Source organism: Misgurnus anguillicaudatus, chromosome 21 (assembly GCF_027580225.2).
Source record: "Misgurnus anguillicaudatus chromosome 21, ASM2758022v2, whole genome shotgun sequence".
NCBI lineage: Eukaryota > Metazoa > Chordata > Actinopteri > Cypriniformes > Cobitidae > Misgurnus > Misgurnus anguillicaudatus.
In genome coordinates this window covers 26,848,722-26,861,896 of record NC_073357.2, presented here as the reverse complement: position 1 = coordinate 26,861,896, position 13,175 = coordinate 26,848,722, and the positions used below count along the sequence as shown (strand labels likewise).

At 39.9% G+C, this 13,175-nt stretch overlaps 1 protein-coding gene across 2 annotated transcripts in view; it reads right to left on the bottom strand.

Annotated features, from left to right (window-relative positions):
* The window catches only part of svep1 (sushi, von Willebrand factor type A, EGF and pentraxin domain containing 1), a 117,166-nt gene that overhangs the window by 28,307 nt on the left and 75,684 nt on the right, over positions 1–13,175 (bottom strand). For both annotated transcript variants that reach the window (XM_055199785.2, XM_073859925.1), the window contains exons 17-25: positions 7,488–7,649; positions 6,891–7,052; positions 6,643–6,804; positions 5,955–6,043; positions 3,685–3,781; positions 1,221–1,334; positions 893–1,006; positions 332–533; positions 72–229 (exon numbers count right to left, since the gene is read on the bottom strand). In XM_055199785.2, the coding sequence (XP_055055760.2) occupies positions 72–229; positions 332–533; positions 893–1,006; positions 1,221–1,334; positions 3,685–3,781; positions 5,955–6,043; positions 6,643–6,804; positions 6,891–7,052; positions 7,488–7,649 (1,260 nt within the window). The remainder of the gene's footprint in view (positions 1–71; positions 230–331; positions 534–892; positions 1,007–1,220; positions 1,335–3,684; positions 3,782–5,954; positions 6,044–6,642; positions 6,805–6,890; positions 7,053–7,487; positions 7,650–13,175) is intronic.

Below are 13,175 nucleotides of genomic sequence, written 5' to 3'. Positions count from 1 at the left end.
GCTTAGCGATGCTGATGATTTTCCAGGATGAAAAACCTTTCTCTCTGACTTTGCTGATATGCCATCTATACCTGTCTCACACCTGGTTCCGTTGAACCCAGGAGGGCATCTGCAGGTAAAAGTGGCCACCCCGTCCACGCAGGTCGCACCATTCAAACACAAATTGGGTTCGCAGTCATCTATGTCCAACTGGCACAGTCTGCCTCTGTATCCATTCACACACTCACACCTGATGGCATATGTGAGAGACTTTTATCTACATGTCTGTTCCCTATAACATCATATAAAAAAATACCTTTAAATACAATTAATGTTATTTCCCCACACTTACCTGAAATTATTGACGGCATCCACACATGTTCCTCCGTTCAGACAGGGGGCGCTGTAGCACTCATCCTCATCGACCTCACAACTATCACCTGTAAAGCCTTGAGCGCAGGAGCAGATGTACCCACCCTCCAGATCTGTACAGATACCATCGTTCTGACATGGGTTGGACGCACACTCATTTATTTCCAACTCGCAACGTGGACCTATTTATAAAATACAAACATTACGGTATGATCAAAAGCTCTCATGTACTCATGCAGTCCAGACATTTTTCCTGGATTTTTGATAAAACACTCAACTTACTCCAATCCCTATTTATTGGAATTGCATATAAGAAAGGCCAACATTAAAAGTTTTTGTTTAAAGGCGGGGTGCATGATCTCTGAAAGACAATGTTGACATTACCTAAACACTCGGCCCGAGTCCCTTTTCCAAAGTGTTTTTCAAAAATCATGCACCCCGCAGATATCTCTCAGATATTAATTTTGTTACATCATCTGAATAGAAGATCAGCATGTTTAGTGTATTACAAGGCATAATATAAGAAAGATGCGGTGCTGACCTGTGAATCCGTCTGCACAGCTACATGTAAAGTGATTGACTTTATCCACACAGACGCCTTCATTCAGACACGGAGATGAGCTGCACTCATTAACTTCAACCTCACACATCAAACCTTCCAGAGACAAACACATGAACATGCAGAGTCGGAAATGCAAAAACACTCCCAATATTTAGGGCAGCCACATGCTTCATCATGTCCACATTTCATTCAGGAAATACGATAGCATGAAGTGTTGTGAGGTTCTAAGGACGCAAGATTATAATTCAATTGTGGTTCGACATTGTCATTAGTTGACCTGAGATTATGTGAGTGGTCTTTCCCATACCTAAAAACCCAGGCTGACACTGACACTGGAAATCTCCCATGCCATCTCTGCACAAGCCACCATTTTGACAGGGAGTGGAATCACATTCATCAATGTCACTTTCACATTTGGCTCCTGTAAGGCAATGAATAAAGACCCCAATAAGTAAAGATTTATATAAACCACAGAAAACTCTTGTTTATGCAGTTGAAAGCCAGATATTAATACAAATTTTAGTTTTCTCAGCTGAGATGTCATAATACAGTCTGAAAACACAATAGATAGGATTAGAAAAAAATAAGCTGGCGAACGAATTGTTGGAGTTGTCTTTGCATAAATTGATTAAAAAAAATTATGCCATATTAGACGTATGCCCATTTTTTCCATTTAACACAAATGTGTTTTTATATTGAAATGCCATCATGTTATCTTCTTATATGGAACTTAAAATGACAAAGCTCCAAAAAGCAAATCCATCCATCATTAAAGCAATCCAAATCACTCTCCATTGGGTTAATGTCTTCTGTAGCTAGAAGACTAGCTTATTTAGCCAAAATGTAAAGGTAACAGACTGAGCCAAATGAAATACATGCCATACTTGAATGATAGCAGGCCCAGGGTGCCACAGGGGGCATTTCACATGACTGGTGCAAGACGAGAAGTTGTGGTTTAAAAGTGCACATTTTTTATTTTTCTTGCCAAAAATGACAATCATTTCCCTAGATAAGACCCTTATGCCTAATTTGGAATCATTTAGAGCCCTTTCAAACTGCATTGAAACTGTAATCTGTTGGTGTCCAAAAAAGTCTATTAAATTGAAAAAAATCTTGGAATGTTTTCCTCAAAAAAAAAATAATTTCTTCTAGACTGAACAAAGAAAGACATCAACATTTTGGATAACATAGGGGTTAGTAAATTATCTGGATTTTTATGGTTGGACCCCCTTTTGCCTTCAGAACTGCCTTAATCCTTCGTGGCATTGATTCAACAAGGTACTGGAAACATTCCCTTAGAGATTTTGGTCCATATTCACATGATAGCATCAAGCAGTTCCTGTAGATATGTCGACTCCACATCCATGAAGCGAATCTCCGGTTCCACCACATCCCAAAGATGCTCTATTGGGTTGAGATCTGGTGACTGTGAAGGCCATTTGAGTATAGTGAACTCACTGCCATGTTCAAGAAACCAGTCTGAGATGATTTGCGCTTTATGACATGGCGCGTTATCCTGCTGGAAGTAGCCATCAGAGGATGGGTACATGGTGGTCATAAAGGGGTGAACATGGTGAGAAACAATGCTTAGGTAGGCTGTGGTGTTGACACGATGCTCAATTGGTACTAATGGGCCCAAAGTGTGCCAAGAAAACATCACACCATTACAACACCACCAGCAGCTTGAACCATTGATACAAGGCAGGATGGATCCATGCTTTCATGTTGTGGACGCCAAATTCTGACCCTACCATCCGAATGTCGCAGCAGAAATCGAGACTCATCAGACAAGGCAACGTTTTTCCAATTCGTCTGTTGTCCAATTTTGGTGAGCCTGTGTGAATTGTAGCCTCAGTTTCATGTTCTTTGCTGTCAGGAGTGACACCCAGTGTGGTCTTCTGCTGTTGTAGCCCATCTGCCTCAAGGTTCGATGTGTTGTGCGTTCAGAGATGCTCTTCTGCGTACCTTGGTTGTAACGAGTGGTTATTTGAGTTACTGTAGCCTTTCTATCAGCTCGAACCAGTCTGGCCATTCTGCTCTGACCTCTGGCATCAACAAGGCACTTGCCCCCACAGAACTGCTGCTCACTGGATATTTTATCTTTTTTTGGACCATTCTCTGTGAACCCTAGAGATGGTTGTGCGTGAAAATTCCACTAGATCAGCAGTTTCTGAAATACTCAGACCAGCCCGAACGGCACCAACAACCCTGCCACGCTCAAAGTCACTTAAATCACCTTTCTTCCCCATTCTGATGCTCAGTATGAACTGCAACAGATCGTCTTGACCATGTCTACATGCCTAAAATTTGCGTTAACAAGCAGTTGGTGTACCTAATAAAGATGAGTGTATAAAGTGAGTGTAGGTATGCCTTTTTTTGTTCTTGTATATAGTAAGATTGTTCAGAGCTCTGTTCGTTGCTCGCTATAGCTGGAGTTTTTGTGGATGTACTACTGAGATGTTTGTTTATAATGCGTTAAAACTTAAGGAACGTACCAAAGCTATATTTTTTTTCTAGCTGGAAGAATTATATGCAATCATGTGATCGCCCCCCTCAGTATTTCAGACGCCCCCTCATCAGCGCTCAGCTGGCGCCGGCACTGAATTATAGATTTAGATTTGTTTTGTTTAAATTCTTTATATTTTTATTTTGCTAAAAAGGCAGATGGCATTTTAATAACTCAGGATACATTAAAAAATATTTGTTTGTCTGGGATGGCATGAGAGTAAACTTGAGAATGAAAGTTAGTTCAAAAGAAGAAAAAGCTTAACCTGTGAATCCTGGATGACAGGTGCATACATATCCAACCCCAACTTCCTCACAAGTGCCTTGATTTTGACATGGATTCAGGAGGCATTCGTGGAACTTCTGCAACAGAAACAAAACTTATTTAACCAAAACTATTGTGTATGGTAACAAAGTTTTATTTATCGACAAATGTCTATTTAAGGAGGAATTATGGTCCATTTTTTACGAGTACGCATGGATCCGTGTACAGTGCACGTGACGCAATTATCATCATAAGAAAAGTGTGTGCGTATTGTACGCGCAATGGTGGATTTTTGACCATACAGGAGAATGTAGTATGTAGCCCAGGAGATGCATTGCATTTTGTCGCAATGTGCATGCATCTGTGTACACGTACGAGTCAAATGAACGATGCAAGTACGTTCTCGTACACGTAAAAACAGACTATATTGTGCGCTTTAACAGGGCCCTTGCTCATGAGACTCCCATTCATTTTGACCAAATTATTGTACTGACTATTGGCAAGTGACCCGGCTAGTGTGCTGACATAGAGGATAAAACATAATGATCAGTTTTACAGAGACTAAAATATACAGAGGCCACAAAAAATCATTCAAGCCACTTTAATCCTAGACATGAAGGGACAGTTTCTTAGACAGGGCTTAACTTAGTCCCAGATTATAATGCATGCTTGAGCTGCCTTCATTTAAAAAACACCTTGTACTGACATATCTTAACATTTAGACCTTTTGCGAGTCGACGACACATGTGGTGGTAGAAAAACAGTAGAAGTGAATGAGACACGAGTGAAACGAACAATATAACTCACTAGAAAATGTCTTGTTGTGCTGTTGAGTGTCAGAATAGAAATGCCAAAATAGATGACATTCATTTTTATAGTATTCCGTCGTCGAAGACACCATTTGTAGATAAACGTAGCTGTTTATGATTGCAATAAGCCCTCAACCGGACAGACTGGAGTGATTAAATCATTTGGAAATCTTTTAATAATTTGAATAGAAAATAATTAGAGAAGATATTCGGTGTTCTGTCGAAGTCTGATCCCTCTGTGTGTTTCTTATAACGTTTTCATCATGTTACGTTTATAATTTATTTAGAAAGATTAAAGATTTGAATTAGTTCATAATATCAATAATATTACAATTTATTAAAGTTTTCATTTTTTTTTTGTTTTCTATTACTTCTTTTTACCTTCTATCTTAGCCTATGTCTTCTTCCTGTTTGTCCTAAATTATGATGTTTACTAATAAATATATAAACATAGCACACACGATGTAAAGTGTTAATAATATATAAACAGGCCTATACAAATTCATTATATGTAAACATAATCGTTTTAGAACAAACACGTAGGCTAAAAATATAAGGAAGAAATTGAAAACAGGAAAATGATGAAATATTTAATAAATGATATTATACAGAATACATGATAGTATTGCTCTTATAAGTACTTCAGCGATTCATACTGTAAAAATAATTAATCTATTAATAAAGAACAATACATATACATTACATACATGCACACATATCAGTAGCCAAGCCATTTAAACTTTTAATTTATTTAAAAAAAAAAACTTGGTGAAAACGTTATAAGAAACATAACACTTAAGAGAAACATAGGGGAAACAGACTTCTACACAACACTGAATCCATAAAAATCACAGTTTAACGCTAAAACACTTCACATCCCTCATGTGGAGGTGTCATTTTCTGCCACAAAAAACGTTATCTCTTTTTGCAAACACGCAAAAGGTCTATAGTACATATAGTACATCGGCTTTCATGGTTAACACGTAATTTCCGGTAAACTCTGATAAGAATAAATAACAACAAAGTACTTTAAAGTAGTTTTTTTATATAACAAGCAAAATAAACAACACCTAGATTACATAGGAAACCAAAACATTTGTTATTTTCGACTAGGTATTTGTTCAAGAGTTCAGTTTGGCAACTAGTCACACTTGCGTCCGATAAAACCGTCTATATCAGTGCCATTGCTTTCTCTGAAGATGCACAACAGTAATGTTTTTTGTAAGGTATGTTTGTAAAAACTACTTTAATGTCCTAATATAACTGAGGCCTAGTCCTGGATTAATCTAAATCCTGTTTGGGAAACTGCCCCTAACAGTATACTGTCATTTTTGCCTTTTTGCTTGAAGCGTGATATATATATATATTTTTTTAGGCGAATGATGGCCAATCTGCCAAATAGATTCTGTTGCCACTATATGAGCGCACTTCAACGATTCAAACCAGTGAAAAAAAGACTCACCTGGCTACTAGCTTGATATTCAATTTTCTCAAACTCTTCTGGCGCCGGTGTTGCACTTTCCTCTTTAGGCAAGAAACTAGAGCCAAAGGCTGAGTCAGACAGAAAAAGAAAGAGAGAGAGAGAGAGAGAGAGACAAAAATGAAAAAACGAAACAGACAGAATCAGCACAACACATAAAACACACACAAGCATTTAAAAAAAATGCGAAAGAGGAGAATTTCTGCTGTCAAAACTGGAAAACATTATCCAAAGGCATTCATCATCCTCATCTTTTCCAGACTGAGACACTTTTTTCCTGTGTGTACGGAGAATCGAATTCCATTATGTGAACTGCATTCTGACTGCAAAACATTCACACACCTACTGTAACCCCGAAGCACAAACCTGGGAATGACCCATACAGTATATTCCACCCAAAAAGGGTCAATGAATAAAATGTGTAACATTTATCACAATAAATAAATGAATGTCTGTCTAAAAATGTAAACACTGTGGTTTGTGGCGCTTTCAAATTGTCAACATGGCAACTTCTAACTCAGCCGATGGTTTGTATTTGTGGCTGTTATAAGCTATGCAGCAGCGAACTGATCAGATGCAGTGTTTCAGACTTCACACCAGATGGAAATAATAGAAAATAGGCAATATCAAAGAGAAATCAAATAACATCTATAAAAGAAAAGAACCGTACTGGAGCACTGTTGGATAGCCTTGGCTCCAGTTATCGTCGTGGTGCCGTAAAATGGGCAGGAGAGGCAATAGGATCGACCCTCCTCAGGCTGATAGTAATCTCTGGGGCATGGATAACACGAAGCCAAACCCGTACGAGAGAAGTGACCCGCAGAACATGGTACTGGGAGAGAAAGACACAGAGATGAGGACACATATAAAACAAGAGAACTATTTGTTTTTATAATTCAGTTGATTTTTCCATCTCACCACCGCACTCATTGACGTCCACAGCCCCTCTGTTGACAGTAGTGGTTGTAGGTGGGCAGGACAGACAGGCCCGAGACCCAAAACCTGGCTGGTACTCCCCCAACTGACAGGACTCACAGGTCTCCAGTCCACTTAATGATGAGCTGCCAGGCTGGCACTGCGCTGGAAACATGCACACACAAGCAAGTACACGCACACATGGACACAAACACACATTTAGAGATCTCATCTATTGGGAGGTTTCAACTGGAACTTACAAATTGATAATAAACGTATCGTGGTTTTGTACTTGGACCGAGGCGATTATTGACTGCTACATTGGTTCCCAAACTGGGGGGTGTGAGATGGTGCCAGGGGGACCAAGTTTGAAGACATTATATTTTGTTTTGTTTACTAACCAACAGCACTACATTGTATCATTTAATATGTTTTGATTAATTCAAATTTTAAGTTTAAGATTGTTTTCTGTCATGTATTTTCTTTGGGGGGGCACAAAGGGATGCACCTTACACAAATGGGGGGCACACTTCAAAAAGTGTGAGAACCACTGGACTACTGGTTGTATTGGACAAATTATCATTGAATCAAACTGATTACCTTTGCATTCCTCCAGGCTTCGTGAATGGAGGTATGGGGTGGAGAACCCATCCGGGCATGATTTACATTCCATCTGCCCTTCCTCATCCTGATATGAACCTCTCCAGCAACTCTCACACTCTGCATACTCCAGCGAGAAATACGTCCCTACTGGGCACTGAACTATGGGGGGAAATAGCAAAAAGGTAAAAAATTCTGTCTATTGACCTTCCACCTGGCTGGCACGATTGACTTCTGAATCTACACTACAATTCAAACGTTTAGAAACAGCAATGAAAAGTACAATATTGTGCATCGTGAATTAAAAGTAAAACACTTTGATAAAGTACAGATGCTTGAGTACTTTACACCTCTGCAGCCTACAGACCGTTTCATCGGAAACACGTGCGGCGACGTGATTACGCGTCTTGTCTGAACGTTACTTCCGGTTTCTGTTTGTTGGTCTGACTAGTTGCTGAAACTGAACTCTTAAACAAATACCTCATCGAAAATAACAAATGTTTTGGCTACCTAGGTCTAATCTGTGTGTTGTTTATTTTGCTTGTTATATAAATAAACTACTTTAAAACTACTTTTTGTTTTATTTATTCTTAGCAGAGTTTACTGGAAGTTACGTGTTGTCCACGAATGCCTCATGTTTATGTTGTTAGTGCTAAACCGTCTATATAGGACAGACGGCATGTGACCAATTCGGTTTACGCCACCATACTGGCAGCCAAGAACAGCCGGGAGCGAATATGAAATAAATGGCGCCAGCAGGAATTTCATGGGAACATAGTTCATTCAATGCGCACTTTAATTCAAAAGATATAGATAGGTATATTCAAAACTTAATAGATGAAATATAAAAAAAATCCCTATAATGCCTTTTAATGTGTATCAGCTCAGTTATTTTCCACATGTTAAACTCTTTCATGTCACTTCAGGGTTACTAGTAAACATAAAACCCTTATACAACTGTCTGGTTTACAATTATTGTTCAACCACTATCGATACCAATGCTACAGTGCTCAACGATTGCCTACCAAAGAGCAAATGCATGACATCAATTGCAAGAGCTCCATTGAAGGAATTCCCATCTATTCTGTGCTCTCATTGGTTGTGTTTTCTTCAAAAAAATTTCTACAAAATTGTAGCTTTCTAACGAACAAAAGAAATTAAAGCAACACTATGTAGTTTCCATGTAAAAATGACTTACAGCTCCCCCATGTGGTTGAAAAGCGCAACAGTGCCTGGTATCAGACACACTTCTGCAGGCAGGGGGAGGGGCGGGGCTGTGTGCTCTACCCTCCACCGCCACTTTCAGAGTGTGCTTGTAGCAGCTAGGAGGCTGCTCAGGTTGCAGCAACAGTACAATTTGTCCAGTTAAAAGTTGTTCTATCACTGAAATAATTTTAGAGACATTATTTAAAGGTAAAAAAACTACATAGTGTTGCTTTAATATGTTAGAACAATTATATTTTTGTCTACAAAAGTAATTTCAACATACACATTCAGAAAAAAGATCATTAAGATCATGAGAAACATTTCAGTCAAGAGTTTCCAAACTTTTAAAAGTGCAATGTGGGACTTTTAGCGGCATCTAGCCGTGAGATTGCAACCAACGGCTCAGTGCACAACTCACCCCTCCTTTTCGAAAAGCATAGTGAAGCTACGGTAGTCGCCGCAGGACAAACATTTCATCGTCTAAAGCCCGGAACACACTGCAGGATTTTGGAACCCCTATAAGATCATTACCTTATTACACTGTGCAACATGGATCGTTTAAACTTTGGTACGATGACACAGAGGCTTCAATGGTTACGTCACACGTTCGCAAAACGTCATCAGCACGCGCTAGTGGTAAACAAATACCAGTAAGCACACACTGAGCATTGATCATGCTGAATTTCTGACACTGTCAAAAATACTCTCGTAGGCTATCTTTGGATGCAAGACCAGGAAAACGGCCCTCTTTGAACCTCTCTCATTGTACAACATAGGACCACCAATTTTTCATCTGGGACAGCCAAAAATCGTGCAGTGATTCCCGGGCTTAAGACAATGTAGTGACAAAATGCGCTCTATGGAGCAGTTTGTCTGTTTAGGGCTACTGTAGAAACATGGAGGCAACTTCCATGTAAGGGGAACCACAGTGTATGTAGATAAAAATATCTCATTCTAAGGCAATAAAAACAATACAGTTCAGTATGTAAGGTCTTTATACACCACTGATAATATAGTTAGTGGTGCTTGCATTTATGCAAGGCATCACTATTATTATTGCTCATACTTATTATGTTGGCTTGAAAAAGCCAACATACTGTTATTCATCTTAATCTTATTATTATTCTTCTTCTGATCCCCACTTTTTCTGACTGTAACTCCTCCTAGAGCTTTCAAGCTACACCCACAAAACTTTACAAAACTTTTAAGACTGGTATGTAGATTTATGCTATGACTTTTCTAACTGATGGGACCTACCGAATTCCTAAACGGGGCGCTCAAACACCCCAAAATTTCCATTGACTTAACATTACGACCAACTTTGACGGGTCATAGCTGCGAACGAGAAATTTGTAGAAACTTGTGGCTTATCACAGTTGAAGAGGCTGGCAGGCTCTGTAAGAACATACATCACATTGGGGTGTAAGCTGTACCCCTGGGGTGTAAGAGGCCCCCAAAATTTCCCATTGACTTATAATGGGGCAGGAAGCACGCCCATATAAGGGAATAAAAACGTCCCAGAAGGAATATCTTCATTCTAGAGTGGCGTAGAGACATGGGGGTGGGCTCATTTTACTCAGGCATCCAATCAGTCTTCCAGTATCTCTCCAAAGCTATTAAGCCACGCCCCTAGCAACAATTTTGGGTACCCTAGCAACATCTCCCATAGACTGCCATTATAAAATGCACAGATGGATATCTTTGCATCACACTGTCATAGAGACATGGGGGTGGGATCATATTACTCAGGCATCCAATCAGACTCTCAGGATCCTTACAGTTATTAAGCCACGCCCCTAGCAACCAAATATGAGCACCCTAGCAACACAACAAACAAAGCCTTATATCTCGGCATCAGAACATCGTAGAGACACGGGGGTTGGACTGTTTTACTTGTGGCTTGAAGTGTTATCATTATGGGATGCCAATTTTCTGCCTAGCAACCAAACTTAGTACCCTAGCAACGGAATAAACAAAGCCTTATATCTCGGCATCAGAACATCGTAGAGACACGGGGGTTGGACCGTTTTACTTGTGGCTTGAAGTGTTATCATTATGGGATGCAAATTTTCTGCCTAGCAACCAAACTTAGTACCCTAGCAACGGAATAAACAAAGCCTCATATCTCTGTATCAGAACATCGTAGAGACACGGGGGTTGGACCGTTTTACTTGTGGCTTGAAGTGTTATCATTATGGGATGCCAATTTTCTCCCTAGCAACCAAAGTTAGTACCCTAGCAACGGAATAAACAAAGCCTTATATCTCCGCATCAGAACATCATAGAGACACTGGGGTTGGACCGTTTTACTTGTGGCTTGAAGTGTGATCATTATGGGATGCCAATTTTCTCCCTAGCAACCAAACTTAGTACACTAGCAACTGAACAAACAAAGCCTTAAATCTCCACAACAGAACATCATAGAGACACGGGGGTTGGACCGTTTTACTTGTGGCTTGAAGTGTGATCATTATAGGATGCCAATTTTCTCCCTAGCAACCAAACTTAGTACCCTAGCAACGGAATAAACAAAGCCTTATATCTTCGCTTCAGAACATCTTAGAGACACGGGGGTTGGACCGTTTTACTTGTGGCTTGAAGTGTGATCATTATGGGATGCCAATTTTCTCCCTAGCAACCAAACTTAGTACCCTAGCAACTGAACAAACAAAGCCTTATCTCCACAACAGAACATCATAGAGACACGGGGGTTGGACCGTTTTACTTGTGGCTTGAAGTGTGATCATTATGGGATGCCGATTCTCTCCCTAGCAACCAAACTTAATACCCTAGCAACGGAACAAACAAAGCCTTGTATCTCCGCATCAGAACATCATAGAGACACGGGGGTTGGACCGTTTTACTTGTGGCCTGAAGTGTAATCATTATGGGATGCCGATTTTCTCCCTAGCAACCAAACTTAGTACCCTAGCAACGGAATAAACAAAGCCTTATATCTTCGGTTCAGAACATCTTAGAAACACGGAGGTTGGACCGTTTTACTTATAGCTTGAAGTGTGATCATTATGGGATGCCAATTTTCTCCCTAGCAACCAAACTTAGTACCCTAGCAACTGAACAAACAAAGCCTTATATCTCCACAACAGAACATCATAGAGACACGGGGGTTGGACCGTTTTACTTGTGGCTTGAAGTGTGATCATTATGGGATGCCAATTTTCTCCCTAGCAACCAAACTTAGTACCCTAGCAACGGAACAAACAAAGCCTTGTATCTCCGCATCAGAACATCATAGAAACATGGGGGTTGGACCGTTTTACTTGTGGCTTGAAGTGTAATCATTATGGGATGCCGATTTTCTCCCTAGCAACCAAACTTAGTACCCTAGCAACAGAACAAACAAAGCCTTACATCTCCGCATCAGAACATCATAGAGACATGGGGGTTGGACCGTTTTACTTGTGGCTTGAAGTGTAATCATTATGGGATGCCAATTTTCTCCCTAGCAACCAAACTTAATACCCTAGCAACGGAACAAACAAAGCCTTGTATCTCCGCAACAGAACATCATAGAGACACGGGGGTTGGACCGTTTTACTTGTGGCCTGAAGTGTAATCATTATGGGATGCCGATTTTCTCCCTAGCAACCAAACTTAGTACCCTAGCAACGGAATAAACAAAGCCTTATATCTTCGGTTCAGAACATCTTAGAAACACGGAGGTTGGACCGTTTTACTTATAGCTTGAAGTGTGATCATTATGGGATGCCAATTTTCTCCCTAGCAACCAAACTTAGTACCCTAGCAACTGAACAAACAAAGCCTTATATCTCCACAACAGAACATCATAGAGACACGGGGGTTGGACCGTTTTACTTGTGGCTTGAAGTGTGATCATTATGGGATGCCAATTTTCTCCCTAGCAACCAAACTTAGTACCCTAGCAACGGAACAAACAAAGCCTTGTATCTCCGCATCAGAACATCATAGAAACATGGGGGTTGGACCGTTTTACTTGTGGCTTGAAGTGTAATCATTATGGGATGCCGATTTTCTCCCTAGCAACCAAACTTAGTACCCTAGCAACAGAACAAACAAAGCCTTACATCTCCGCATCAGAACATCATAGAGACATGGGGGTTGGACCGTTTTACTTGTGGCTTGAAGTGTAATCATTATGGGATGCCAATTTTCTGCCTAGCAACCAAACTTAGTACCCTAGCAACGGAATAAACAAAGCCTTATATCTCCGCATCAGAACATCATAGAGACATGGTGGTTGGGTCTTTAAACATGTTAGCTTTATGCTAACTTTATGTTAAATCATGTTAGCTTCATGCTAAATCAGGCTAGCTTTATGCTAAATTATGTTAGCTTTATTTTAAAAAGCTTCATACTTAAGCATACTAACAACTAGATAGCCTACTAAACCAAACTTCTGTCAAACTTCTGTCAAACTGTCTTAAACGTTCAGACCAGGTTTTGTCAAGCCAACATAAAGTTTGTCCTCAAACTTTAATA